General features: G+C 44.5%; 11 protein-coding genes across 11 annotated transcripts; 6 read left to right on the top strand and 5 right to left on the bottom strand.

Annotated features, from left to right (window-relative positions):
* Window positions 1–1,736: 1,736 nt before the first annotated feature.
* On the top strand, window positions 1,737–3,006 carry FSST1_005673 (glucose-induced degradation complex subunit VID24; the record flags this gene model as incomplete). The annotated part of the gene is made up of 4 exons (XM_083231973.1): window positions 1,737–2,267; window positions 2,323–2,473; window positions 2,531–2,888; window positions 2,940–3,006. 4 exons carry the CDS (start codon window positions 1,737–1,739, stop codon window positions 3,004–3,006), a joined length of 1,107 nt encoding a protein of 368 aa, XP_083089103.1.
* A 298-nt stretch (window positions 3,007–3,304) lies between these two features.
* On the bottom strand, window positions 3,305–4,794 carry FSST1_005674 (tRNA (guanine-N2-)-methyltransferase; the record flags this gene model as incomplete). Its single annotated transcript, XM_083231974.1, has 4 exons — window positions 3,305–3,471; window positions 3,527–3,732; window positions 3,784–4,631; window positions 4,681–4,794. The coding sequence occupies 4 exons, from the start codon at window positions 4,792–4,794 to the stop codon at window positions 3,305–3,307; spliced, it is 1,335 nt and encodes a 444-aa protein (XP_083089104.1).
* Window positions 4,795–5,256: 462 nt separating this feature from the next.
* Window positions 5,257–6,592, top strand: FSST1_005675 (ribonuclease P 40kDa subunit; the record flags this gene model as incomplete). Its single annotated transcript, XM_083231975.1, has 6 exons — window positions 5,257–5,400; window positions 5,452–5,596; window positions 5,652–5,714; window positions 5,762–5,863; window positions 5,914–6,042; window positions 6,108–6,592. The coding sequence occupies 6 exons, from the start codon at window positions 5,257–5,259 to the stop codon at window positions 6,590–6,592; spliced, it is 1,068 nt and encodes a 355-aa protein (XP_083089105.1).
* A 5-nt stretch (window positions 6,593–6,597) lies between these two features.
* On the bottom strand, window positions 6,598–7,254 carry FSST1_005676 (uncharacterized protein; the record flags this gene model as incomplete). Its single annotated transcript, XM_083231976.1, has 1 exon — window positions 6,598–7,254. The coding sequence occupies one exon, from the start codon at window positions 7,252–7,254 to the stop codon at window positions 6,598–6,600; it is 657 nt and encodes a 218-aa protein (XP_083089106.1).
* A 1,045-nt stretch (window positions 7,255–8,299) lies between these two features.
* Window positions 8,300–10,745, top strand: FSST1_005677 (tRNA ligase; the record flags this gene model as incomplete). Its single annotated transcript, XM_083231977.1, has 2 exons — window positions 8,300–10,438; window positions 10,491–10,745. 2 exons carry the CDS (start codon window positions 8,300–8,302, stop codon window positions 10,743–10,745), a joined length of 2,394 nt encoding a protein of 797 aa, XP_083089107.1.
* Window positions 10,746–11,412: 667 nt separating this feature from the next.
* On the bottom strand, window positions 11,413–11,799 carry FSST1_005678 (uncharacterized protein; the record flags this gene model as incomplete). Its single annotated transcript, XM_083231978.1, has 1 exon — window positions 11,413–11,799. The coding sequence occupies one exon, from the start codon at window positions 11,797–11,799 to the stop codon at window positions 11,413–11,415; it is 387 nt and encodes a 128-aa protein (XP_083089108.1).
* A 706-nt stretch (window positions 11,800–12,505) lies between these two features.
* FSST1_005679 (mitochondrial 54S ribosomal protein uL10m) lies at window positions 12,506–13,513 on the bottom strand (the record flags this gene model as incomplete). The annotated part of the gene is made up of 1 exon (XM_083231979.1): window positions 12,506–13,513. One exon carries the CDS (start codon window positions 13,511–13,513, stop codon window positions 12,506–12,508), a length of 1,008 nt encoding a protein of 335 aa, XP_083089109.1.
* A 461-nt stretch (window positions 13,514–13,974) lies between these two features.
* FSST1_005680 (uncharacterized protein) lies at window positions 13,975–15,522 on the top strand (the record flags this gene model as incomplete). Its single annotated transcript, XM_083231980.1, has 4 exons — window positions 13,975–14,282; window positions 14,338–14,753; window positions 14,808–15,442; window positions 15,502–15,522. The coding sequence occupies 4 exons, from the start codon at window positions 13,975–13,977 to the stop codon at window positions 15,520–15,522; spliced, it is 1,380 nt and encodes a 459-aa protein (XP_083089110.1).
* Window positions 15,523–16,606: 1,084 nt separating this feature from the next.
* Window positions 16,607–18,367, top strand: FSST1_005681 (Ish1 domain-containing protein; the record flags this gene model as incomplete). The annotated part of the gene is made up of 3 exons (XM_083231982.1): window positions 16,607–16,688; window positions 16,735–17,097; window positions 17,166–18,367. 3 exons carry the CDS (start codon window positions 16,607–16,609, stop codon window positions 18,365–18,367), a joined length of 1,647 nt encoding a protein of 548 aa, XP_083089111.1.
* Window positions 18,368–18,864: 497 nt separating this feature from the next.
* On the bottom strand, window positions 18,865–21,214 carry FSST1_005682 (ribosome biogenesis protein ERB1; the record flags this gene model as incomplete). The annotated part of the gene is made up of 2 exons (XM_083231983.1): window positions 18,865–20,493; window positions 20,549–21,214. 2 exons carry the CDS (start codon window positions 21,212–21,214, stop codon window positions 18,865–18,867), a joined length of 2,295 nt encoding a protein of 764 aa, XP_083089112.1.
* Window positions 21,215–22,618: 1,404 nt separating this feature from the next.
* FSST1_005683 (uncharacterized protein) lies at window positions 22,619–24,270 on the top strand (the record flags this gene model as incomplete). The annotated part of the gene is made up of 2 exons (XM_083231984.1): window positions 22,619–22,852; window positions 22,903–24,270. The coding sequence occupies 2 exons, from the start codon at window positions 22,619–22,621 to the stop codon at window positions 24,268–24,270; spliced, it is 1,602 nt and encodes a 533-aa protein (XP_083089113.1).
* Between the last annotated feature and the right edge of the window lie 3,620 nt (window positions 24,271–27,890).

Raw genomic sequence — 27,890 nt, forward strand, 5'->3', positions numbered from 1 at the left:
AGCGTTGCGCAACCCTCAATTATGGTTGACGACGTAGTGTAGGATTATGCCATATTTCGTGTCTAGCTATAATTATACAATTCCGTGCAGCTCCAGCAATGTTTGATCCCTGTGATAGGCCCACGTTAGGTCGAGCGAGAGTCTTGGAACTAAACAGAAAGGTTTACACACAATAGCTGAGGCAGCAGGTTGGAAACGACCGATAAACAGCCAACTCTGATGCGTGCTGTTAAGTTACAAGGCATCCGGTCAAGAACATCATGCTAGGGGAAGTCGCCATAACAAAAACATTTTCTGGTGTTGCAACAAATTGGATGTCAATTATGCCAGTAACATAGCAAATGGTATTGTAGTATAGTAAGTACATACCTGTATGTTTGGGCTTCCATGTTACGACCTCCACGAAGCTCATCACCCCATACGCAATGCACCTGCTGCAATAGGTACAGTGGGGAATGTTGGGGCTGCCTGATGCCGGTCCTGTATCCCTGGGGCACACAGCGCGGAAGCAGCCCGACGAATCTTGATGCGACAAAAAAGAAAAAGCATCTGATCCCAATGACGAATTGAAGGTCTAGGGAAAGAACATGGTGAATTACTACCAGGATAAATGAAACAGCCTATGCTCTCAGTATAGTTAGTACGATCCCATCGCCGGCAGATCGTTTTGTTAAACTTTCGCTTTCTTTTGTTGTGGTAGTCTTGTTAAGGTTCAGCCTGGCCCGCTAAGATGGAACTGATCCCTAGTCCAGCCTCAAAGATAAAAAGTAGGGTTATGGAGAAAGGAGCTCAATGTATAGTCTAGGTGCGCTTCATGTTGATACAAATTGTCGAATACGAAGTTACTTTCATATATGAGATTCCAGTATGGCTGTGATTGGCATCGGACTGTGATGAATACCAATTGAACATAGTGCTACATTTGGTTTCTTAGGTAGGTCTCTGATTTAATTGGTGTCGTCTGTTCAACTTCACCCATTGGAGGCAGTCGGAACGTATTAACTGTAGGTCTCCCGGGTGCTTCCACCGTTTACAGTGGCAATCTAGGTTCTTTCAAGCCACCCTCCAATGTTCTCGAGTCAATGTTACACGGCACCTACCATCCAGCCATCAGTCCAACACACAACACCTACTAAGGCACGATATAGATACAGACCAGGTTGTAGGTAGAGTGCCATGATCTAATGTGGACTAAGAATTGGAAGACTTTCCGTCTTGCCGAGTGGAGGTTGATGCCCCCCACATATCCGCTACAACCCCAGAACAAGAGAACGGGATGCTAGCCTATGCCAGCCAAGGCGGCCAGCATCACCGACCGACACGATCCCCATTTCTTTGCCATCGTCCCATTCGCGATCTGGCATACCTACCTACCTACATTACTGGCTTGCTTCCTCATATTTTTCGCTTATGACCTAAGACTTTCTTGTATTACTACTGTATCTACTGCTTGCTACCCTATCTCTTTGTCGTATGGTCCTTGAGAAAGAGCTTTATCAGCAATACCAAACTCTCTAGCCCCGAGATCGCTACACGTTTGATGATTAACATTAACTTGCTTCTCCCCTTTGGCATCGAATAGCGCTCCACGCCAGGACAAGACTTTCAACTTGCATCATCCACCAGGCCGACTTGATACCCTCAATTTTGTTTGATTCGCGTTCCAGACTGTTACCAACACTGCGTCGATACACTCCCTGCTTAATTGTACTGTACTCCATCACACGCCGCATACAATGCCAACGCCATCATCGAACCAGCCTGTCGAGGCACCTTCGCCGCGTTCCTATAGTTTCTCAACATGTCCTGACGAAGCCCAAAGCCAACCACACCCTGCCTGGCAAGCACGCAACGAAGATCAAGCCCGTGTTGATGATGTCAGTATCCAGTCCGGCACCGTCGACGCGCCAACTGCACCTGGATGCCCGAATGACGATACCATCATGTACGATGGTCGCCCATCAAACGACCTATCTTCAAGATCTACCACCATGTCCCCACGCCCCCAAACCGCCACAACTACCGTAACAACCCCTTTGCATGAAGAATCTGGACCCGAAACGAAGGGAAGGGACACCGAAACAGGCAGCCAGCTGAGTCGAGATATTTCCGACACTACACAGCGGGCTAGTGAGCCTCAACCAGCTCCTTGCGAATCATCCAGGCAAAGGGAATCACCAAATCAGGTGTCAGAATGCATTGATTGTGATGCGCAAGAAGATGAGCTCTGGTCCCCATCCATGGGCCCTGACTACTCATGTATACGAGTGAGTCAACCTCGAAGGTTCTGTTGGCATGATGTAATTTCCTGACAAAACGAAGACTATTCCATCGGCTCCATCATCCTACCTTCGTCCAGGTAGTAAGTTCCACGGTACACAACAGTCAGAACGCCAGGTTTACGACGTGCAAGTCGAGATCAAACATGTCGATATGCGGGAGTCTTTTCTTTGCGGCTATCTCCGGATTCAAGGTTGGTGCTAGGCACATATCACTTTGTGCAAATAAAAAGCTGACTCTACCGTCCAAGGCCTGACTGAGGATCATCCCACTCTTACAACATATTTCGAGGGAGAAATCATCGGTTCCAAATACAGCTTCTATACCCAGCACGAGAACTGGGGCGCAAATAGCAAGGTTGACTTAAGCCACTGGGCCAAATTTACAGCCTTTCGTCCATTTCAGAAGCAAGCCCGTAAGGGACCCGTTATCATTCGCGATGCCGCCCAACGAGAAACTATCTTCATGCGGTGGAAAGAGCATTTTTTGGTGCCAGACCACCGCGTCCGTACAATATCTGGCGCCAGTTTCGAGGGTTTCTATTATATCTGTTTCAACCAGGTCAAAGGCGAAGTAAGCGGCATATATTTTCACTCTAAAAGCGAAAAGTCAGTCTGTCACACCCCTCACTTGTTAACTCCCCCACTCACTGGTCATAGGTTCCAACAGCTGGAATTGAAGCATGTTCCCGATCGAGGATGTTTTGCCGCAACCGAGTTCCGCTAAGCACGTTGTATTTTTGGGAATGCTTGTGGCACAAATTGGAGCGTGACATTGCCACATGTATATGGACAACTTAACAATACCGTTCCTGTAACCGTATAGGGGTTTCTGGCACTATTACAACACATAGATGTGGATATAGGGAGGACTAAGAATGTGGTATTACGGCAACTTGACGAACATGCACGAAGTCCATCGCGAGCCACAACAGTGTTTGGAATCTGTTTTTGGAACAGCATCTCACATACGAATCTGGAGGAAATCTTTGATTGGAGTAGAGCGAAGTCTTTTGAATGAGGTTTTATTCGTCTGCCTCAAACTTTTTGAAATATCCACGTCGAAATGGGTTGAGCTCGTCTGCTGATGTCCCCTCCAACTTGAGCTTTTGTCGGTTTGCATAGGTCTCGAGGGTTGATTGTGACACCTTTGAGTCGGGAATTCGACGATAAGTGATGAGTCTCCTTGACCCTGGCAGATGTTAGTGGGGGTAAAATGAGAAAACAATGTTCCGAGAATAACTCACACTTGTTGAAGGATTGAGTACAGACCACAACCACCTCCATGTAAGGATGCGAGGGCACTGAGATTTCCTGGTTTTCATCGTTGGCAGTTGGCATCCAGAACGACAGGCGTCCATCGTCAACGAGAGTATTGGCTGCGAAGTCGAGAATATCATCGAGCATTACCATAAAACTATAGGGCTTTTTGGGTGGCACGTAGGTTGGTTTCCTGCCATGGTCAGCGTAAGAATTCGGCACAATCGGCCAGTGTATAACGAACATTCCATGTTGCTTGCCTTGCTCCAGCAGCCATGGCGTCTTTTCGGGATCGCGAAGACCAAGTACCCTCAATCCTTCGCGTACACCGTAGGGCGGATCGCAAACGATTCCGTCCCATGTCCTACGATGCCGCCTAATGGGGGTGTTAGTCAAGTCAGCAGAGAACACATCGCCTAAGCAAGAGCCTATGCCATATTGGTCGAAATTCCCTCTGAGACTCTTCTTTCCACCCTCCCCACGGATGCTACGGCCATCAATATCACTTCCAAAGGCAAGAGCGCCGAAGTGAGCACATGCAATGGGAAAGGAGCCTGTTCCAACGAATGGGTCGTAGAATAGCTTACCAGGAGCAGCCAGGGCGATGTTGGCCGTGACTAGTGCGAGCTCCGAATCCATACTTGTTGTTGAGATGTACCCTCTCTTCTTCAAGTCAAACCGAACCAGAATGTCCCGGGAGGAGTTACCAACATGGCGGGCGAGATACATGGTCGTGGGATCTGGAATGTTTAGGGGTACGCTGTCGTAAGGCCACATCTCGAATATGGTGAACAAGTTGTCGGGGTTAGACATTTTTACAGGCCCAGTCCATCCAAGAAACCTGAAGGAGTTAATGAGTTCAATGCGCTTTTCCGCAGAGCGAGTCCCTTGGTAGGGATCAACATCAAACTTGAATGATTTTCCGAGATAACTGTCCCATATGTGGGATGTGTTTGTCCTGACAGATCCGTGAAGTTCTTCCAGGGTGCTTCCTTTGCCCCAGAGCTCATGTATAGACTGGATAAGGATGGATCTCTTGGCCAGGCGCTGAGCGGCTTCGACTGAAGCCAGTTGTACGACACAAAAGGGGGACTATTTCTAGTAAGTCTCTGACAAGCATGTATTGAGTGGGATAACAGACATCTTGACTATAGTCGATTATTTCCATTTCCAGTCCCTCAATCAGGGCCAGTGCCTCAATTTCGGGGACTCGAAAAGTCTCATGCGCCTGCGCGAATTTGATCAAGAACTCCATGTTGGATCTTGAGTCTCGAAATGTCGTCAAGTCTGAAAAGAAGCTGACTTGGCCGGCTTTGTGGTAAAGATGCAAAGGTGGAGGAGGGCAAACTACTGTTGAAACTTCCTCGTTGAGATACCACTTTTTGCAGCAGAACTACTACCACATAATATCCAGAATTGCGTCTCCACGAATAGAATTGTAAAGGTTCCGAAACCTGCCCCAAGCGTGAATTCTATGTCATAGCAAATTGCGAAGTGCAAAGTTGCTCTTTAGTACCTAGCATAGGTAGGTAGGTATGTTGTGAAAAAATTCACCGAAAAAACCCCGGCTAAAATCCAAACTGACTCCTTGGTATCGCCCAAACGTTGTCCGTTCCCGACTTACACTATTCAGCGACTCATTTCAACAACCCCTACTAAGGCGCCGCTTTTCTCTCTACCACTCTTTCTCTTCCTCTCATTTCCTGGATCTTTCGGCATGTTTCCTGCTGGTGCGCCATCGGTCTATCAATCACCAAAATGTTTCGTGACACACGGCACGATGGGCCATGTTGATGCCAAGCAAACTCCTCGTAAAGGCAAGCCGTGGGCCGCAATTACGTCGCTTGATTTTATTCATAAGGTTAGGATTGCTTGTGTGTGGCTGGAATTGAGTGCATACTTACAATGCCAGGTCGATCTGATTCTGCCTGCAGGGGTACATGATGCAGTCAGTGAACAGCTTGCTAAGACTGAGGGGCCTCCACGCCATTCAAGGGTGGTAATGTCTCTTGGAGATATCCTGCAAGGTGATTTCTTTACAGAGTACATCAAAAAGGGTGCGCCTAGTTGTCCATGCTGCTGGTGTTGACTAACGCTTATACCCGATGATAGGTGATATCGCCATGCTTTCAGAGGGACAATCGACTGTCGGCACTCTATTCACTTTATGTGAAGGTATATATGGTGGAACCTGTACTTGTTCAATTATTGACCTCATTTAGGTGTTCTTACAATGTATGTGGATAAAGAGACACATGAACGCGCAGGTCTTCCAGGAAAACCTTATGGGCCGAAGGGTGGAAGAGGATCCAAACCTCGTTGGAGTAAGTACAAAGGGCAACTATCCTGAACGTCTATTGATCTAACAACCAAGCTATAACATATAACCTCAGAGACCCATCGATGCTCAGGGGAAAGAAGGGTTTCGATAGATTGATCTATGCCTGTAAAAATGTCTTTAATCAACCTATGACATGGCTATTTTGTGACAAGACGACCCAAAGTAGGTGCAAGAGGCCCGAACATGGCTTTTTTATTTGTTTTCGACTTTTTGCTGACTCTTGGAAGTTCCCAACCCAGACCCGTTACAGCAGTTCTTTCCCACAACCTTCACCTCAACACCCATCACATCTCAAAATCTTGCGGTCGTCCAACCTAGTCTCGATGTCGACCCGGAGATTCTTGCAGAGAATAACCGTGAGGCTCTTGAGTATTTTGCAACGGAGAGGTATGAGTGGCTCTCGCTCATTCGCTTAACTAGTCCACGCGTAGGACCTCAGGATAATATTGATCCCTATCTGTCACGGTATTGCGTCCCCGGCGATACTGCTAAGGAATCCACTGTCTGCAGGATAACTTGGGAAGGTTTCTTGCCGACACGGTGGCTCCATAGTCTACTCATGGATGTGTTGGTCGCTTGTCCTTCCGGGGCATGGTTTTCTCTCGGCGCCACATGCTTCTCGAAGGGTGTACCAGGAATAAGTGATGAACTCACAATTCTCAGACCGCCCAATGCAGCTGGTAGGTACCTCATGTGGGAGATAAAAGCATAGGATCACTAGTCCTGCTTTGATCGTACATTGCGTTCGTCACCGACGCCGCCCTCGCCTAGGACAGCGTCTTCAATCAACCTTCGTAGCTCAGCTTGGCCTCGAGGTGAATTGAAATCGTCGCGCTGGGCCAGATCCTCAATTCTCCTTCGGAAATCTTGGTCGATTTCTTCGGGAATATCCGTCACTTCATCCATCGTACCAACTGTAACCTTCATACCCTCTGGAGGCGGGGGGATAACTTCAGGCATAACAGCCGCTGCAGTCGAAGCAGGATCGTCGGCTTGCTTAACTTCAATCTTCAGTAGGTATTGCGCAACCGCAGGAAAGTCACCTTCCGCTTCAATTTTTTCTCTAGCTGTCAACCCTTCCAATCCTCGGTGACCGATGTTCGCACCAAGTTCTTCGACAAGAACTTGAGCAGCATCCTCGGTTTCGACAACAAACAAAGCGGTCTCGTTGTCTTCGTCTTTTAGGTCCACATCCACGCTAAACTCGCGTATAAGGGTTCGCAGAAGATCAAGGTGGTTGTAACTGGCAGCGGCGTGAACTAGAGAATAGCCGTGTTCATCTTGCGATGACGCCAGTGCTGGCTTCTCTCTGAGGAGGGGCAGCAACGTGGGGTTGTTGTCGGCTGCAAGAAGGAACGGGTTGGGAGTTGTCATGGTGGATGAAAGGTGCAGTAGTCGACGACCGGCAGCAATGTTCGTACGATTCAATTCTCCGATTAGCTCACTGGCGTTCGAGTTCCTTAGGTTGTTAATGTCTTTAATCAAGATGCGAAGTTGTTGTCGCTAGAATATTTTTGGCGGGGTAATTTCGATGTGGAACCTACATCTCCCATTAGCAAAACCCTGAAGACGAATTGATCATACGCTCGACCTTGCTTTCGGTGGAGATCATGCAGCTACAGATACTCGAGGTTCCATTTTAATACCATAAGTAAAGCTAATTACACAATTATTGTTCGTCCGTTGCGGTAGTGAATCCTATGACATGAATTTTATCGAAGTCGGCGTGACGCGCGGTAACCACTTGTAAGCTCTCCAGGGTAAGGTGGCACTATGCCCTCCACGATGTTCCTGCCTGATCTTTAAAGATGACTCAGGATACTCTTGTTTGTTCCTACAATTTTCTGGACTGAATACCAACGCCCATCACGCCTCGTGTGACTATTTTCTGTGTCTGCGGTCTGACTCATTTTCAAGGCTCTAAATCATTTTTGAGGCGGTGCACCAAGGCAGTTTTCTCGCTGTTCCTGGCCCGCACCAACCACCACAGCCTCAGTGAGCATCCACAGAATCAACTTCGCACCTTCATATAAAAGCTTCAGCGTATACTCGTTGGCATCCTCAAGGGGTCGTTGACTAACCCATACACCTTATAGACAGATACTGCAGTGTATGTATTCGAAACCCATTATCTTCTTCCTTAGGGCAATAACACTCCGGGTTTGGTCACTCAACCTTTTATCTCTGAAGTCTTGAAAAATGTGAGTCTCTTCATGCCAATTTCACTTAAGACTACTTAGCCAATAATGATATAGCGGTAGATTCGACATAACCGTCTCGAAAGAGAAACTCCCAGACTTGCGAGAGGTACCACTTCATGTTTTGTTATCGCAATCTTCTTTACTCTCGACTCACATCATTCAACAGATCAGCCATAGACCAACATTTATCTCAAGCTTTCTCATCAAGGCCAGAACAAATGTCGGCGCCATATACGCCACAGGACGTGCAAGCCGTAGCGGCTGTCGTGCGTGCTCTAGATAATGCTCGAAAGGACAAGAAAAAGAACGGGTTCTCGGTCAAAAAGACCAGTTTCGACGTAAAGGGATCGGCTGATGGCATCCAAGTCGAGTCATGGCGCCTACAAGACTGGGACTACAAACGGCCTAATCTGCCAACCTACGCTCGTGGACTCTTCACAACAAGGACACGAAGAAACGAACCAGAAATAGCCGTCAGAGGCTATGACAAGTTCTTTAACGTCGATGAGGTCCCCGAGACCAAGTGGGATAATATATTCACACGAACACAAGGCCCTTACGAACTCACCCTTAAAGAGAACGGTTGTATCATCTTTATTGCTGGACTGGAAGACGATACCTTGGTTGTTTGCAGCAAGCATTCGACAGGAGACAGAGACGACATTCAGGTCAGTCACGCAAGTGCTGGAGAACAACGTCTGGAACAGCAGCTGGCTGCTGTTGGGAAGACAAAGGCAGATCTCGCCCGAGAGCTTCGCAAGAGAAACGCCACTGCGGTTGCAGAGCTCTGCGATGACCAATTTGAAGAGCACATTTTGGAATATGGCCCTGACAAAGCTGGCCTGTATCTTCATGGCATCAACCTCAACTTGCCGCAGTTTGCCACTTACCCAAGTCAGTATGTCCAAGAGTTTGCTGATGAATGGGCGTTCCGAAAGACTGGTCTTATTGTAATGGAAGATATCCGCCAGGTCAAGACCTTTCTCGAAGAAGTAGCTGAAACTGGAGCCCACGATGGACGGGATGTTGAGGGCTTTGTCATTCGTTGCAAGATGACACACGATCCAGCAACGCAGCCCTTTCAGGATTGGTTTTTCAAGTACAAGTTTGAGGAGCCATATCTGATGTACCGCCAGTGGAGGGAGTGCACCAAAGCTCTTATTGCTGGCAAGCAGCCGAAGTTTAAGAAACACACCAAGATCACGGAAGAGTATCTTCTTTACGCCCGGCGACGACTTGTCGCAGATCCAAAGCTCGCGAAGGAGTACAACGGCAATCACGGCATTATTGCTCTTCGCAACGACTTCTTGGATTTTAAGAACCTGAAAGGAGCAGATGCGGCCAACCTAGGAGATGTGGATTGCCCGGTCATGACGGAGGTTACTCGTGATGTGATCTTGTGCCCTATCGCCACTATCGGTTGTGGCAAGACGACAATTGCTATGGGTCTCTCGCGGCTTTTTGGCTGGGGCCATGTTCAGAATGACAACATTTCTGGCAAAGGCCGCCCTCCGCGGTTTACAAAGATGGTATTGGACGAGCTTAAAGAGCATCCTGCCGTAGTTGCAGACCGAAACAATGCGCAAAGACACGAGCGAAAGCAGATCATTACGGATGCTAAGCTCCAGCACTCTACTGTTAAACTTGTGTGCCTTAACTTCAAACATGACGAAGGAGCGATTGATGAGATTCGACGAGTTACTCAGCAACGAATCATTGAGCGTGGGGATAACCACCAGACGATTCATGCAGCAAGCGATAAAGACAAATTCATTGGTGTGATGGAGGGGTTCATCAATCGATTTGAACCCTGCAACCCATATGGGCAACCTGACGACGGCTTCGATGCGTTCATAGACCTTGACCCTACAGCTGGTAGCCGACAAAATCTCGAGGTTGTTGTAACGCAGTTGCACAAGCTGTTCCCTAACCTCGTGGGGGAGATTCCATCTTCAGGGGCGCTTGATGCCGCCATTGATTATGCTCTCGGATACAAGCCAGAATTTAGACATAATATACCTGATCGGGGTAAGAAGAACAGCCAGCAGCAACAACAACAAGCGAAGATGTCAAAACAAAGGAAGATGGAGTACATGTCCGTCAGCATTCCAACCCAAGATATTAACAGCGCTCTCGATAAAGTGTTCAAAAACACACCGTCGTCAACCTCTCGATTGTATACACAACTCAAGCAAACAAGGCGTGTACAGTCAAAATTCCATGTCACCTTGATTCACAAGGCTGCTAGCGTCAATCATCCCGAGCTTTGGGGAAAATACAGCGCTCTCCACAAGGAGGCAGAGGCTGCTGGTAGCCCTGAAGGACAGGTCGGCGAATGTGAAGTAATGCTTGAAAGGGTGAGATATCTGGTCTCGAGTTGATTGATTTGATGTCGCTAACTCGTTACAGGTCGTGTTCGACGATCGGATCATGGCCATTGTTGTTCGTCTGGCAGATCAAGATAATCAGTGGCAGTGTGTGAACCGTGTTGCACACATCACAGTCGGAACCCGAGATAATACGGTGAAGCCTAAAGAGAGCAATGATCTCCTAGCCAGGTGGTTGGAAGCGGGTAGCTCTCCCGAGACCAAGATTAGCGAGGTTGTGTTTGCGGGGAAGCCGACAGTGAAAGGAACAGTGATGCCGGTTTTGAGCAGATTTTGAGATGCAGAATTGTGGTATGGGTTCTTCAGGCATGGGCAATAATTTCAAGAGTATCGGTGCTTGCGCGCTCAATGTTAGACGCCTAGTCATGAAGACGCTTAAAGTATCGTAAAAGCAGAAGAAAATACAATCCATTTCCGCACAGCGACGACTCGATCTGCAGTTTGTTTCTTGCTAACGTTGGGACCACTAAAAGTCCTGATTGAGTACGAGCACATCTAATGATACGAGGGGTGGAATATGCCCAGCATCCAGAAAGGGGTATTGCGAGAAGACTCAAGTGTGTGAAACCAGACTACTGCGGGTATGACCGCGACGCGAAGTTATTGCTCACTCATCATCAAGAAACCGACTGGCTAAGACACCGAAAAAAGGTACCTCAAACCTTGAGAGATATTAACAATCAAGTCTGAGCAAGACGAAGGCGTACAACATACCTGTCAAGTATTTCGGCGTCTTTATAGGCCCTCAGCGTAAGAACTGCAATTAGAGCAACGTCGCAAAGGAAAAAAAGCCAGCTAAGAAATGTTGACCATGAAAAAAGGAGATGAAAGACCATGATTGCTGTGAACAGCAGTGCTGATTGCCATGCATGAAACCTGATTAATGTTAGATTTGCACGCAACAGACATGTTACCAGCCTCTGATGCAGCCATGGGGGTCAGCCCTACCTCACGTAGTCACTATTTCTCTCCAGAATAAGAAGTATAATCGCTCCTAGAGGTGGGAACGCGACATATGCTAGACAAGCCTCATAATCTAGACGCATGCCAAGACTTGTATCGAATTCGCTGACTTCTGCAGCAGGAAACGCACCAGGCATTGTACTCGACGCTCCAAAAGCTCGGTTGTCGGGACTTAGTGCCGCCCAGCCAGCTGACTCGCCATCGAAACCGCCCCATCCTCGTTGAGGTTGCGGATGCTGCAGCGGGGGAGGAGAAGCGACAGGAGAGAACGATCGTCGAGCATCGTATGAAGGTCGCGGTGAGGCATAGTCAGGTGAAGTTACCCGTGAGTGCTCCGGCGGAGAGGATTGATAAGGAGCGAAGTCCATGGTTCAGATGGCAGTCTTGAGAGCGCTACGATGGTTCAGAAAGCTTCAACAACTATCATTGTGAAATGATCGAGTCCAAATGAGTCACCGATCCGAAAGCCCGAAGAACAAACAGTGCTGTGACAGTGAATTGGCGCACAGCGTGTTGAAGCACTTGACGTCGTTCAATTCAACTGTTAGCGATGAGGCTTTGACTGTTGTGCTGGATCTAAGACAGAACGAGGTCTGTCAATGGAGCTGTTTAGAGGCGGGGTGTGGTAGAAGAAGGTCAAGGTTGCTTGAGCTTCATCAGTGTTGGAAATGTGCCTGCATTTCTGATAGCTCTAGCCACACGATTCAGCCACACTTTATCTTCCAACTGGATTTACTGTGCTATTGATACGATCAAGGATCTTGGTAGAACGACATTCTCCTGACATACCTGTGCAGCACTTCAAGCCCAGCAAAATACTTATCTGAAGACCTTATCCTTCTTTGTATTGTACGAATGGACCCTTTATCAAAATCCTTACCCGTTTTCGCTTGGGAAGGGAAAAGTCTCCCCTTTTATGGAAAGATCAACAAGACTTCGTGACCAATGATTGCTGCTTTCCCGATACAATCATGTCGAGCTTTTTGAATGATTCAATATGCTGTTCGTACATCTACACATACACAACCTTTGTTTGGTCCTTTGTTTGTACATCGTTGTCGTCAATATCCAACTCTAGTTTTGATCTCCATTCTTTTGGTCGCCCTTGGCCTCGTCTTCCAGTTGACCTTTTCGACCCTCCAGGGCTAACCACAAGCTTCGACTTCCACCCTCCAGCGTGCTGGTGATACCTAAGCCTGCACCTTGGAGCATAGCCACCAATTGGGCACGCAGTCCATCCAAACCACCCTCGATACCACCAACCCAGTTGATGCCGGACTGATCAAAGATTTTGCCTTCCACACGGCCACCAACAAGAAGCAGCTTCGCAAGGCCGCTTTGACACGTAGGATCGTGATACCCGGGGTTCTTCTTCCTCAAAGGAGCAGGGAATTTACCCGGAACGGGTGCCAGAACACTCAAGGCCGCAGAAACGTGAGCTGGAGATACCGCTGGAAGAACTAAAGCAGCCAGAGGACCAACCATCACTGGTTCAATCTGAGCGTAGTTGGAGTCTTCAGGCACTTCGGCGTTCTTGATAGCATCATGAGCGGCTGCGGACAAATCGTGGACAAGGGGACCTCGAGCTGTTCGCGTCGTCTTATCGGATGCAGCGGCAGCCTCAGGGTCGTAGAATTCAACGAGTTTAAGGGCCACGCGTAGCATATTGGTCCGCACCACCTGCAACTGAACCAACGGGGTAATGTCAAAAGACTCTTTCCCTGGAATTGAATTCGGCTGAGGCACTGAAGAGAGAGCCTTCTTTAACTCTCGTCGTACCGCCGCCCACTCAACGGCTGTCAAGTTACTGTGCTGAAAGAACAAGATCAGGGGTGTCGTTCGGAGTAGTGAGGTGTAGGTTCGGATCAACTGGCTCTTTCTTGTCTCGACAGGACGAGCGCTCGGGGGTTTGGTCGCAGGTACTTGATCGATTGGCTTTCGGATGTCGCTCACAGCAGCAGAGCAATTGGGCGACGTCGAGATGCTACGAAATGCCGTGCTCAACGTCGTTTGGGTACAGTGGGATTCCCTGCGCAATTGACGAAGGCAGGGCGATACAGCCCGTGATATTCGGGAAGCCATTATTTGTGACTGTAGCGTTTACTGGTTAGTAGAAGTTCCTGAAACCCAGGATTCAATGTGCGTAGCGTACCTGAATGTCCCGTTGCTGGCTCTGCCCATCGAAAATTCCACCCACGCTCGTATTAGACTGAATCCGATTGCAGGACTCACGATGACGGTCCGTGCACCGGATCAACACATACCCGACACCCGGCACTGCAGGGTACAAGGCCACTGAAGCCAATACCGATCTGTAACCTTACTGCTGGTGGACAGGTAACTAGGAGGCTGATTACGCGCGACCTGACTGCCTACCCACCTTACGGCTTCATCTTTTGATGTTGTTAAAGCACTGATAGCTTTCACCTCTTCCAATCTGCTACCCACCGTACGATATTAAAATTACAGCACAACATCAACACTCTCGACGACCTATTATATACGCAACCTGCCTATTAATTAATTAACGTCATCTTCCCATCATGTCGACTCTCGAGGAGCTCGATGATCTCGACCGCCGAGACAAGGAGGACAAGAAGAGAGAAGGCGACGACAAGAACCAGAAGAAGCATACTGATGGCGACGCCGACATGAAAGATGCTGAAGAAGAAGATGATGATATCCTTGACGAAGAGATCCTCGGGCTTAGCACACAAGACATTCAGACTCGCAAGCGTCTGCTTGAGAACGACTCCCGAATCATGAAGAGCGAGCTCTCCCGGTTATCGCATGAGAAGGCTGCCATGGGTGAAAAGATAAAGGAAAACCTGGACAAGATCGCCAATAACAGGTGTGTTTTCCCAAGACCATCAATTCTTGGCGTCGTTGCTAATCGTACTCTGTAGACAACTCCCATACCTCGTTGGTAACGTTGTTGAGTTGCTCGATCTCGATCCAACTGCCGAATCATCAGAGGAGGGTGCCAACATTGACTTGGACGCGACCCGAGTTGGAAAGTCTGCTGTTATCAAGACATCGACCCGCCAAACAATCTTCCTCCCTTTGATTGGTCTCGTGGACGCCGACACGCTGAAGCCTGGTGACCTCATTGGAGTGAACAAAGATTCCTATCTCATTCTTGACACACTCCCCGCTGAATACGACAGCCGAGTCAAGGCTATGGAAGTTGACGAGAAGCCAACAGAACAATACACTGATGTTGGTGGACTAGACAAGCAGATCGAAGAGTTAGTGGAGGCTATTGTATGGCCGATGAAGGAAGCCGAGAGGTTTAAAAAGATTGGCATCAAGGCCCCTAAAGGTAGAGTCCATTGTGTATGGCGTTCAGATATGGTCACACAGCTAACCCATCCAGGTGCACTCATGTATGGCCCACCTGGTACTGGTAAAACGCTACTAGCACGAGCCTGTGCAGCCCAAACAGATGCTACGTTTTTGAAGCTGGCAGGACCTCAACTAGTCCAAATGTTTATCGGCGACGGTGCCAAGCTTGTCCGGGATTGCTTTGCACTGGCCAAGGAGAAGGCCCCCGCTATCATCTTCATTGATGAGTTGGATGCCGTTGGTACCAAACGTTTTGACAGCGAAAAGAGCGGTGATCGAGAAGTGCAGCGAACTATGCTGGAACTACTGAACCAACTTGACGGTTTTGCCTCGGATGATCGGATCAAGGTGCTGGCTGCGACAAACCGTGTGGATGTTCTCGATCCTGCGCTGCTCCGTTCTGGTCGACTCGACCGCAAGATCGAATTTCCTCTACCTAACGAGGAGGCTCGTGCTCAGATTTTGAAGATTCATTCCCGCAAAATGAGAGTCGATCCTGGGGTCAACTGGGGTGAACTGGCACGAAGCACGGACGAGTTCGGAGGTGCAATGCTGAAGGCTGTGTGCGTAGAGGCTGGAATGATTGCTTTGCGATCTGGGAAGAACAAGATTGGCCACGAGCATTATGTCGATGCCATTGCAGAGGTGCAGGCCAAGAAGAAGGACGTAAGTATTGAAGCTCTCGGGTTATTTTGCAACGGCGGCCTGCTAACAAAGTCAAACAGACTGTCAACTTCTACGCTTAGTTGTGATTGTAGTAGATATCACGAATTGGGTTACAGGTTACACAAACCTGGGCGCTGGGGTTTAGATGCGACGGGGTCGTTCATAGATCAATGTAACATTATCTCCACCTATGCCCGCCTCTTTTATTTCTTGTATGCTTCATGTTCACTTTGGCAAGCCATGCAGCCATTCCACTTTGACATGCATCAATCACACCTACAATGAGTAAGGCTCTAATAAAGGATTTGATAAAAATTCAATTTTGTCAAAGAGGGTTTATTAGAATTATGAAGGGCCCCGACAGTTGACAGTGTACAGCCAGGACGCAGACGTAGTGAAGTAACACGGCGGAGCTTTTGTTCCATGCGTGAATCGAGATCGCCCTCCAGCTGTCATGTTTGAATCACTGTCGAAATTAAACATGTGCTTCAGTCGAACAGGCAGTTTAGCACAGCTTAATAGTGGGAGTGTTTGGCAGCGGAACGTGCCGATTGGCAGTTGACCTTAGTCATGTCGCATCAAAGCCGATTTGGGACAGGAGCTTGTGCGGGGCCATGTCTATAAGATACGTCATGGTGGCGCCTGGGGAGGGGGACTCATCCAAGGCTTGTTTGCGTAAATCTCATCGAAATGAACGATGGGATGATGATGATGATGCTGATAGTGACGACGTGCCCCCTTTGACAGCGAGTGATCAGGTATTGTGCTACAAACCGCTGTGGAACTGTTCTGTGTGCCTGGCTTTTTTCCCAAGCATTTCTGAGCCGTTTCGTAAGTATCCAGTACCTGTTGTGCCTCCAGCTACTGCAACCTGACTGCCTGCCTGCTTGCTTGCTTGCCTGTGCAAACGGCCAAATTCCAGCCACCCACGACGACCGCACAGTGACGTGATAGATTTCCCCTTCGGTGGCTTGCCCTCTGAGCTGCCTTTTCCCATCTTCACCGCGCCCAAGCTTCGCATCTGCTTTCTTTTCCCTTCACACTCAAACCAGCTACATCAGTCGAGGTGATTGATCTCTATTGTGATACCTCATCCTAATCTATCTCGTTTCTTCCATCACCTCTCGACTTGTCTTGCCAAGCAATACCTCGTCTGAAGCCGAAATGAGATTTGTGAACGCCATTCTGGCCGCTGTGGCCATCAACGGTGTCGCCGCCAGCACGTGGTTCCCTGGATCGAAGCCAGGTAAGCTTGGGATTATTTTGAAGAATTACAACCTAACTCTAGACAGTATACAATAAGTGGCACGAAACGGAGCTGGAACGTTGGCTTTCTGATCACGATGTTCCTTACCCAACCCCGGCCGATCGCAAGGATCTCGAGTCCTTGATTGAGAAGAACTGGGATGCTTACGTCGTATCACCCTACAATAGCTGGGACACCAACCAGCTGAGTGCTTACTTGCAGTCTAAGGGCCAAGAGACGAAGAACGAAGCTGCTGCTTCCAAAGACAGTTTACTGTCACAGGTGAAGGCCAACTGGTACGAGACTGAGAACAATGCCCACTCCGCCTGGTTCAGCGTCAAAGACTGGATTCTTGACACTTGGACCGAAAGTCAGCTCAAGGCGTTTGCCGACAAGCATGGAATTCCTGGTAAGTGTAGTTGATGATGCGTCATTGTGCTCTATGTTTTCTTAATACTTACTTTTTATGGTGTACAGCTCCCCAGCCTCGCCAGCGTGACACTCTTCTCCAGAAGGCTCGCTCCAACTATGAGGCTATTGCCAAGAAGGCTAACCAGGCTTCATCCTACCCTGGCAACTGGCTCTACGAGACATGGTCTGAATCTGACCTCAAAGAGTGGCTTGACACCCACGGCTTCCCTGCTCCCCAGCCCATGACCCGAGACAAGCTCATCGCCTCCGTTCGACGCAACTCTCGTCTTGCGTACCTCAAGGCTCAGGACCAGGCCGCCAGTGCGACTGCCAGTGCTCAAGGCGCCTATGCTACCCTTACCGACATGATTATTGATGCCTGGAGTGAATCGCAGCTCAAGGAGTTTTGTGACAAGAATGGTATCGCTGTTCCCCAAGGAACCAAGGCCAACGAACTCCGTGCCCTCGTCCGCAAGAACAGAGCTGATATCCTTGGCGACAACCTTTCTGCGAGTGCTGCCTCTGCCTACGGTGCTGCCACCTCCAACGCTCAGAACCAGTACGCAAAGGCTACCGACAGTGCATCACTCGCTGCTCGGGATGCTTTTAACCAGGCTTTGAGCACTTGGTCTGACACCCGCCTCAAGTCCTACCTGGACGCTCGAGGTGTTCCAGTTCCCCAGGGTTCAAAGAAGAACGAGCTCGAAGCCCTTGTCCGCAAGAACGCACATATCGCTGCCCATGGTGGAAATGCTTGGACATTTGATGACTTTAGCTACGATAACTTGAAGAAGTACCTTGACCGCAATGGAGACGCCGCTGCTAAGCAGGTTGCCGAGAAGAAGGATGCCACTCGTGATGAACTTTACGACGCTGCTCAGTCCGCCTACTCTTCCGCCTCATCGGCAGGCGGATCAACCTGGGCTTCTGCCACCAGTTATCTGACTTCCGCTACCAACTCTGCTAAGCAGTCTGCCTTCGATGAGTGGACTGAGACCGACCTCAAGGCTTACCTCGACAGTTATGGCGTCCCAGTCCCACAGGGTTCCAAGCTAGAGGATTTGAAAGCCGAGGCTCGAAAGCAAGCCACCTACTTTAAGTATGGTACCAGCTCACCATCCGGAACACTCTTCGCTAAGCTCGGAGACACTGCTCGTGACACCTACAACTGGGTTGCAAGCCAGCTCCAACTCGGCGGGCAAGTCGCGAAACAGAAGGCTGCCGAGGCGGAGGCAGAGGCCAAGGCCAAAATTCGAGAGGAACTGTAAGGTTTGTTTTTTGGGATAAAAGACTATCGCAGTGACGATGAATACGTGCTGTCTCAATGAAGAAAGAATTGCTTGGCAGTTGGCCATCCCAACGAAAGGGTGGGGAGAAATGGCGATGGGCGGTGATGGTTTCGCCGCAGAATAGTGCGGAGCCTGGCACTTCGGGTCGTTTGTTTGTGGCAATTAGTTATGTATTACGAATCCTACTCTATTAATCGCACATCATTTGTATTCCAGCGCCACGATTTATGAGAATTGGCCGTGGCGTAGTTGTAAGGGTATATCACAACCCGATTATCTCTAGTTTAACTATCAGTAATTGATCAGTAATAAGACAACTACTATGTACAATGAAAACTGATAATGTTGTGCAGAACTGCCAATTAAATGTGGGAACTGATATATTATTTTTTGTCCTAACGCCATCGCTGGAAGAAAGCCTACCGCGACCATAGTACAACATTGTTAAAGAATGGAGCCCCTCTACAAACATACAATTATGTCCACAGCCTGCATGTTCCATCAGCACCTGCACTGAGGCACCACGGGTGTTTGGGGTGCCAATCCACGTCCAAGACACCCAGTTTGCTGATCACTTTGTGACCTCGAAGCATCTTGACAGGCACAATCGTAGCGTTTTCCATGAGGTCGCTGACAACCTTGCCGTGGAAGATTTGAAGTGTGCCATCATCACTAGCATCGGCAAAGAGAGGAAGACTGCGGTGGAATTTAACAGCCCGGATAGCCTCGGGATGAAATCGCATCGTCTTGTAGGGACGAGCGGATAGATCAAGATCATGCCATAAGAGTCTGCGATCATAAGACCCAACAACAAGGTTATCTCCACCAGGGTGCACATCAAAAGAGGAGATCCATCGGGCACCGGGTTGAACAACCTTGACAAGCTCTTCACGCTGGAGATCGTAGCATCGGATCATACGCTGCGTGGCGACGAAAAAGAGTGGCCTCGACGGGTGGAATTGGGCTGTCTGTGCAAGGCCAGGAAGCTTTCTGAAGGGTAGTTGACTCAGGTGCTTGGAGATAGCATGGATGGCGACTGAGCTTCTTTGTCCGGTTGGAGAAACCGTACAGATATATTCACCTCGCTTGTGCCAATTGATAACCTTGATCGTCGACCTAACAGTAGCCATAAGGAGCACACCGGCAGACTCCAACTTAGCGCCAGGCCGTGACCACTTGGCTGGGGGTTCTTTCTTTATGCCGTTGATTGCACTAGACTGTGCACCGTTGGTGGCGTAACCGAAACCAACATCAAGGACTTCACGACTCGCCTTCTCCACGGCGTCACTGGCAACTGACGGGATCATGAAAAACAGATCCTCTCCTGCTGCTGCTGCCAGGATGAGGGTCTCCTTGTTGGGCCGCCATCGCACCATGTTAACGGGCTCCTCGCTACTGAGCTTGGCCATCCATTCCTGATGACCGTTCAAAGCCCAGACACGGACAGTACCATCATCGCCACCGGAGGCAACAAATTCACCGTCAGGGCTAAATGCCACAGAACGAACCCGCCCATCATGTCCACGGAAGATCGTCTGGTTGAGAGTGGGGAAAGGCTTGAGGTCCTCCGGCCGAGGGAGCTTCGGCAGAAGAGAGTTAGGATCGATGTTGAGCCTGTTCTTCCTAATTCGTGGTGCAAGGTAGAGATCCAAGCAGCGATCGAATCGCTCCTTGACAAACTCGCCGTAGCCTGGAACCTTGCGTAGCGAGTCGAACTTGGCTGGAAGGTACTCCTTTTCTCGCTCTTCGGGATCTTGTTTATTCCAAGCTTCCCTCTCCTCTTCAGTTGGCAAGTATTCGGGTGGGGGGTTGTAGCTGAGATCGTATCCAGGAGGGGCGAGTTTGGGGGCCGGGATATTCATGACATGAGGATCCTGAGGCTCCTCGTTTGCCCACACATCATAGTAGGACTCCTCCTTCTCTTCTTCCTCTCTTTGACGCTCCTCCTGGGGCTTGTAAGGCAGAATCCGCCCCTCCTTGATAGCTCGAACGAGCTTGGCCACTCGTTTTGCCTCGTGCTTGGAGGGAACAAATCGTCGTTTCGGCTCTGGCGCAGCACTGAGGGGCATTTTCTCCTCGATGCTTGTGAAATATGGGACCATGTCCTAAGGAAGTTAGCAATGACAACTCCAAGTGTTAAGAGTAGGGGAAAAGCCATACGGGATAAGGGTCATATTCTTCATTTGGGACCTCGTTCATCTGTAGTCGCTTGAGAAGCTCGAGTTGCTCCTGAGTAAGGTCAAGCGGCTTTCCAGTTTCGGGATCTGTCAGGCCAGTCCAGCCCTTGGGGATCTCGATGCTGTCAAGAAGGGCATCTAGCGCTTCCCCGGTAGCTGGGCGCATAATCTTCTTGCCATTGATATCGTAGCCAATATGGGGGTAAGAATCGTAAAACGAAAGAGGAATATCTCCAATCGTGTTCACGGGACCTTGAGCGTCAGAGTCATCACTGTCGTAGACAGGATCAACCTCTGCGTATTCGTAACGCTCGCCTCCATTGGCATCCTTTACAACGCGATAGTTCGGTTCCGAGTTATCAGCGTCGAGAGCAGGGGGCGCTCCGAAGCTGTCGCCGGCGTCCGAAGAAGCGTCTTCACTATATGCATCGTCGTCATCATCGTCTTCCTCGGCGTCTTGGTCGTGGCCATCTAGATCATTCTCGGAAGAGTCGCCTTCTAATCCACCTTCGGCGTCGCTTTCTTCAAAGTCTGAGCCGTCCTCGCTCTGGGATAGAATACCATCAAGTTCCACGCCAGCGAGCTCATCGTCGACAGGAGCAGGCTCCGCGAGAACCTTTCGCTTTCGAGAAGGCAATATTGGCGCCATTGGATATTATGTCAATAATGATCATCAAAAGTTTGACAAAGGCAGGTCTGGACTCACGCTTGTTAAACAGAGTTGACTTTTTTTTTTTTGCGACAGATAAGATAAGGGAAAATGCTTAGGAAGTGGGTACAGGGAGAGTGGGTCATTCTCACACAAAACGACTAGTTACTGGAAGATGTTACTGTTAGTGCCTACTACCTAACCTATACCTGGGGTTAGTGATTTGGATAGTAAGTTATGAGTACAGACAATTTTCATATTTTACCATGAACCACAGTAACGTAGCCGACATCTATGTCATAATTTCTATCGACTTATCTCGCTTCCATATAGTGATAAGGATCTGCACGAGATTGTTCCATCCAGCACTTGAAGAATGCCTGAAATGGAAACCCTCTGGTCCCAGAACGGTCAAAGAACCCTGGAATTGGAATTGCCAAGAACACTGCTTCAAGTATTCATATCTTGTCTTGTTGGTACCTTCACTCAATGCGGACATATGTCTGTCCACCAACAACCAAGTGGCTTACAGGTCATTAGACTATGTCTCTTATCACGGAGAACACAAGCTTAGTTTGAACTCGTCCGTATCTACCAAATATGCTACTGTTTCCCACTTGTCCAATTCAAAATGGCACGAAAGATCCACATAGTCCGATCGATCCCACTGTTTTGCCAAACCAGATTTCAAGGACAAATGGATTCATTTCGTCCTCATGGCTTGAATGGCTCTGCTGAGCAGTTAGTATACTAAAGTAAGTACTACTACTATTTCCATAGTGGGCCGATCATCTCGGGTATAGCGAGGAACAAACAACTGGCCCTACCGGCCGGTCTCGGGTTTGTGGCTTGAGTATGTTCGCTGGCAGGCTGGGTATGTAGCTTAGCGCCCTGTCAGAAATAAATCTGCCTCCGCCTTGTGAGGATGTCGACCTGACTTTGGTTTGGGTCATGTGGCTTTTCATCAATGGAACGTCTCACCTAACCCACCCCTATCAAGATCAAAAGCACCACAAAGGAGAAAACGAACTGATGCCAAAGTCTAGACCAATGTCTAGAATCCGATAGATTGGTCTGGTCCTTTGACAAGGATTACTTGGGATTGCAAGTTGGACTATGAGGCGAATTCCGTTTGATCTAGTCATGGAATTCGGAGATAGCAACGCTCGGCAAACTTTGCAGCCAGGTCTTCAAACCGACCGCTGTGTATGGCCTATGATGGAACGTCGGTCACTTTGGATGTCAGCAAGCACTTATAATCTTGGCAATGATTCTTGGCTTATCCTACGGCAAAGTTAAACTTGGTTCAGGAGGAAACCCCCGATTGTTTGTTAATAAAAGAAGCATGGCATCCCCATGAATGTCTTGCTGTTCATACATGCACTTGTATCAAGTCTGCTCGCCATGGCTTCTCCATTCACCTTCTTTTCATTAGTGATATTAGCATTGCTCCTTACACTAGCCAGTGCAGTAGCTCCCATTGTCGATGTCTCATACAGCAAGTACAGAGGAAAGGACAACGGGAATGGAGTCACGAGCTGGCTCGGTATGAGATATGCGGCACCGCCTATCGGTGATCTGAGGTTCATGCCTCCTCAAGATCCCATAAGATCGCGACAAGTCAAAAACGCAAGCAAGGTCAGTAGACTTAACATCACTAGAAACTCAGAATTGACCACCCCTCGCAGTTCAGGCTCAAGTGTGTCGGCTTGGCAGCAAGACCGAGTTTGATCGGCAAATCTCAATCGGAAGATTGTCTGTTCATCAACGTATTTGCACCCACAGGTGCTGCCAGAAAGGCCAGGCTTCCAGTCTATGTCTTTATTCAAGGAGGCGGATTCAACGGCAACTCAAAGCCAACTGTTGACGGTACTGGACTCATCCAAGCATCTGGCATGAAAATGATTGTCGTGACACTCAACTATCGAGTGTCTGTCTTTGGCTTCTTGTCCTACGGCGATAAGGTGCAGCCCAACATCGGCCTTCTTGACCAAAGAAAGGCGTTGCAGTGGGTGCAGAGATATATCTCAAGGTTTGGAGGAAACCCAAAACACGTCGTCCTGGGCGGTAACTCATCTGGCGCTGCCAGTGTAGCTTTCCACATGACCATGTATGGTGGTAGGGATGACAAGCTGTTTCATGCCGCTTCGGCTGAGTCTATCTCATCATCGCCCATTGTGACTATGTATGAAGCTGCCTACAGAGCAAACAGCATTATGACCAAACTGGGCTGTACTGATGGGGATGCAATGGCATGTATGCGGAACACGACAGTTTACGAGATATCGGCCGTCAACACAAACTATCTGGCTCCAGGAAGTACAAAGACTCCTATTAGTATGTGGATGCCTGTCGTTGATGGAGAGGTGGTGAGGAGTGGGCTGTGGGACGCTTTCAACCAAGGCAACTTTGTCAGAGTACCTACCATAATCGGTGCGACAACCAACGAGGGCAGCGGCTTCTCCCCAAGTGTATCGTCTCAATCAGAGGCCACCGATTTCTGGCAGGCCGAGTACCCGAAGATGAACTCGACTCACGTGGCTAGTATCAATGCTTTGTACTCCGACCTGACTGCCAGTTGCGACAACGCTCGTTGCTTTACAAAGCAGTTAAAGGACGCATACGGCGACATGCGATTTATGTGCTCAGGTCTTTCTTTCACGAGGGCAATGTCGTTCTGGATGCCTGGCAAAACATGGAGTTATTGGTATAATGTGGAGGATGCTCCAGGAAAGGGTGTGCCTCATTGCGCTGAAATGCATGCCATATGGGGAACGGGGAGGGCAAGTAGCGGGACATTATTAAGTTTCCTAAACGGGGGCATTAACATGAACACTACAGTGGTTGTTCAAGGATATTGGAGCAGTTTTATACGATCTTATAACCCCAATACGCATCAGTATGCTAATGCCTCAATATGGCAGGCGTATTCGGAGGCCCAAAAGCAACGGATGGTATTTACAGTAGGAGGGAGGACAATACTGGCAAATGTAACAAGGACATTACAGGATCGATGTAGTTATTTTAGTTTAATTGCAAGCTTAATAGGGCAGTAAATTACTATATAATTAATGCATAAAGGCATTAGGAAACTAATCTAGATATTAGATCTAGAGTTTACCTAGGTTATCTAGAGTTTACCTAGATTACTTTTACTAAATTAATAAGTCTATGCCTCAGAGGTATAAATACTAATAAGGCTTTAATATATATATTATATATTATTTCCTTAATCTAGGTTAACTTAGTATATTAAATATTAAAGGTAGGATAACTTGCTTTTTTATTATTGCTCTTACCTTTCTTTACTAGTAGTTTTATTATATAAAGAAGAAAAAAGTATCTGCTATTATCTTATTATTTTATATAGCTTTATTTTAATATAGAGTTTTATTAAAAGCTTATTTAAAAATATAGCCTTATAGCCTTATAATATTATTAAATTATTAAATATTTACTATTTAAGCTATTTTATTTCTTTATAAAATAATTAAAAGTTTTAAAGATATAAATATATTATTTTCTTTATAATAGCTAATACTTTAAAAAGAGCTATATACTTAATAATAAATATAAAATAATGGTAATTTAATAATAATAATATAATATTACTATAAGGCTTAATATTAAATTAAACCTTATATTAAAATATAAGCTTTAAATAGATAATAAAAATTTTTCTTTTTTTTATAATATAATAATAAAAATAAGGAAATTATTAATATTAATATTTTAAATAATATAATATATAAATTATTTTATTTTATTATTTATATAATAAGGAAAGCTAATTAATAATAGTTTATATAATAATATATTATATTAAATAAGCTTTAATTTTATAAATATTAGCCTTAAGGCTTTAGCCTATAGTAATAGTTATTAATATAATAATAAAAAGAAATTAATAATTATATTAAATAGTAATAGTAAATATATTAAAATTTTATTTTAATTAACCTTTAAGTAAAATATACTTTATAATATTAAAGTTAATAGTATATATAAGGAATAATCTATATATAGTAATTAGCTTAATATTATATTAATATAATTTAATTATTTAATATTAATATTTTTATATTTTATTAAATTAAATTATATTAAATAAGTCCTTAGTAAAAAATAAAATAAAATACTTTAACTATAAAAAAAAAGATTAGCTATATAATATAGCTATAAATAGACTAGGGATTAATTAATTACCTTAGTATTTAAATAAGTTTAAAGGTATTTAATAGATTATAAGAGGAAAAAGCTATTATATATATAAAAGCTTCTTTTATTGCCTTCTTATTATAGAGTTTAAGTTATATTAATTATCTTTTACTATTAAAACTACTATTAAGATTACTGCTTATTATAAGGTATTTTTTTTTTATATTTACTTAGATAATTATTATATAATCTATTCTTTTATAATACTTATTAATTTATAAAAAAGCCTTTACTTTAACTTAAAGCTTCCTATTAAACTTAATATAGCTATATAAAAATTCTTTATATAAAAAGTCTCTATTAACCTTATTATTTTAATTAAATTTATTTTAATTACTATAATTAATTAAAATCCTTAGTTTAAAATATAGTTTAAAATTTTAATATCTTAATATAAGTTTAGTAATAGAATTTTAAAGCAGTATATTATATAACTATATTAATTCCTATAGAGTTAGCTTTTACCTTTAAGTTAGCTTATATTTTAACTTTCTTTATCCCTAATATAATCCCCTATTAACCTTTAATTAGCCCTATTAACCCTATTAACCCTATATATAGCTTTACTTATAAGGCCTTTAATATAAATACCTTTATTACTTTAGCTACCTTAATAATATTCTTTATAATCTTATTTTTAATTAACTTAATAACATTATTAAAGACCTTATTAGCCTAGGCTATTTATAACCTAAGGTATTAATATTAGTCTTTATACTTATAATTAAACCTAATTTTCTTAAGGAAAATAGCCTTATTATTATAAATATTAAGACCTCTTATAAATCTCTTTTTAAAATCCTTTAAGTATTTAAGCTCCTATTTAAGCTTTATTATTATTTACCTTAGCTTATAAATCTAGAAATATATTATAAAAAGTAAAAGAAGCTTATAGCTAAAGGCAATTAACCTAATAAGGCTATAGTTATTATTATTATATTAAGTTTCTTAGAAATATCTAGCCTTATATTTTAGCTATTTTAGGCCTTAATTATTATTATTAAATAAGATAATATTAATAATATCCTTTTTACTAAAGAAATAGCTATTAAAATAGTTATAGATATTACTATAAAGGCTTTTTCTTTTAAGAGATATAATACTATATAAGTCCTATAGATTAGTTAACTATATAATAAAGCTAATAGCAGATAGACTAGGGATTAATCAATTGCCTTAATATTTAAATAAGTAATTATTTAGAGGTACTTAGTAGATTATAAGAGAAAGAAGCTATTATATATATAAAAGCTTCTTTTATTACCTTCTTATTATAGAGTTTAGGTTATATTATTTTATTAAGAAAGTTAATTATTAAGAGATATTTTAGTTTAATATATTAGGTTTTTAATCTATATAGATCTTTTAGTTTTAAATTTATAAGAAAAACCTTAAGAAGACTTAGGCTTTATAGAGAATAAAGTAAAAAAAAAAAGAAATTAATTAAAATACTAATTATTAATTATATTCCCTAGAATAATTTAAACTTTTCTATTATAATTATTATTAATATTAAATCTATAACCTAGAGTATATATCTGCCTAAGTATATTATTAATAAAAATATTCCCTTTTCTATATTTAATTTAATATTTTAATTTAATTTTTAATATAAAGTATTAAGATATTCTTTTTCTTAAATTACTTATTTAATATAATCTATTTTAATAAAGTATAAAAAAATTAAAACCTTATAATTAAATTATATTAATATAATATTAAGCTTATTATTATATATAAATATAGAGTTTTTATATATATTATTAATTCTTATATTTTAAAGCTTTTTTTATTAAAAAGTTAATTAATATAATTTCTTAATATATTCTTTATTATTAGCTAATATAATAATTAGCTATTCTTTATTATTATATAGGTTATTATTCCTATAGATTAAACTATTAAGGCTATTATCTCTAGGGTTTAGATTTACTTAATATAATATATTATTAAAATTAGTATTAATTAATTTTCTCTATTATATAAGTAATTAAATAAATAGATTTATATAATATATTACTTTAATTATTAATATTAATAATTTCCTTATTTTTATTATTATATTATAAAAAAGAGAGGATTTTTTATTATTTATTTAAAGCTTTTATTTTAATATAAGGTTTTAATTTAATATTAAGCCTTATAGCGCTAATATATTATTACTATTAACTTATTATTACCCTATACCTACTATTAAGTATATAGCTCCTTTTAAAGTATTAGCTACTATAAGGAAATTACTTATATTATAATAAGGTTTATTATATTATAAAGTAATAAATAGCTTTATAAAACTATATATTTTAAAAGCTATAATAAAAAAAGTCTTAAAAATAGCTTATAATAATTAGTATTACTTTAATATTAATTAAATAAAAAAAGAGTTATTTAATTTTATAATCTTTAATTTAATATATTTAATAAAGAAATATATATAAGGCTATAAAATATATTACCT

The sequence above is a fragment of the Fusarium sambucinum genome, chromosome I (genome assembly GCF_050947815.1).
Source record: "Fusarium sambucinum isolate potato_lamoka chromosome I, whole genome shotgun sequence".
In the NCBI taxonomy this organism is placed as follows: Eukaryota; Fungi; Ascomycota; class Sordariomycetes; order Hypocreales; family Nectriaceae; genus Fusarium; species Fusarium sambucinum.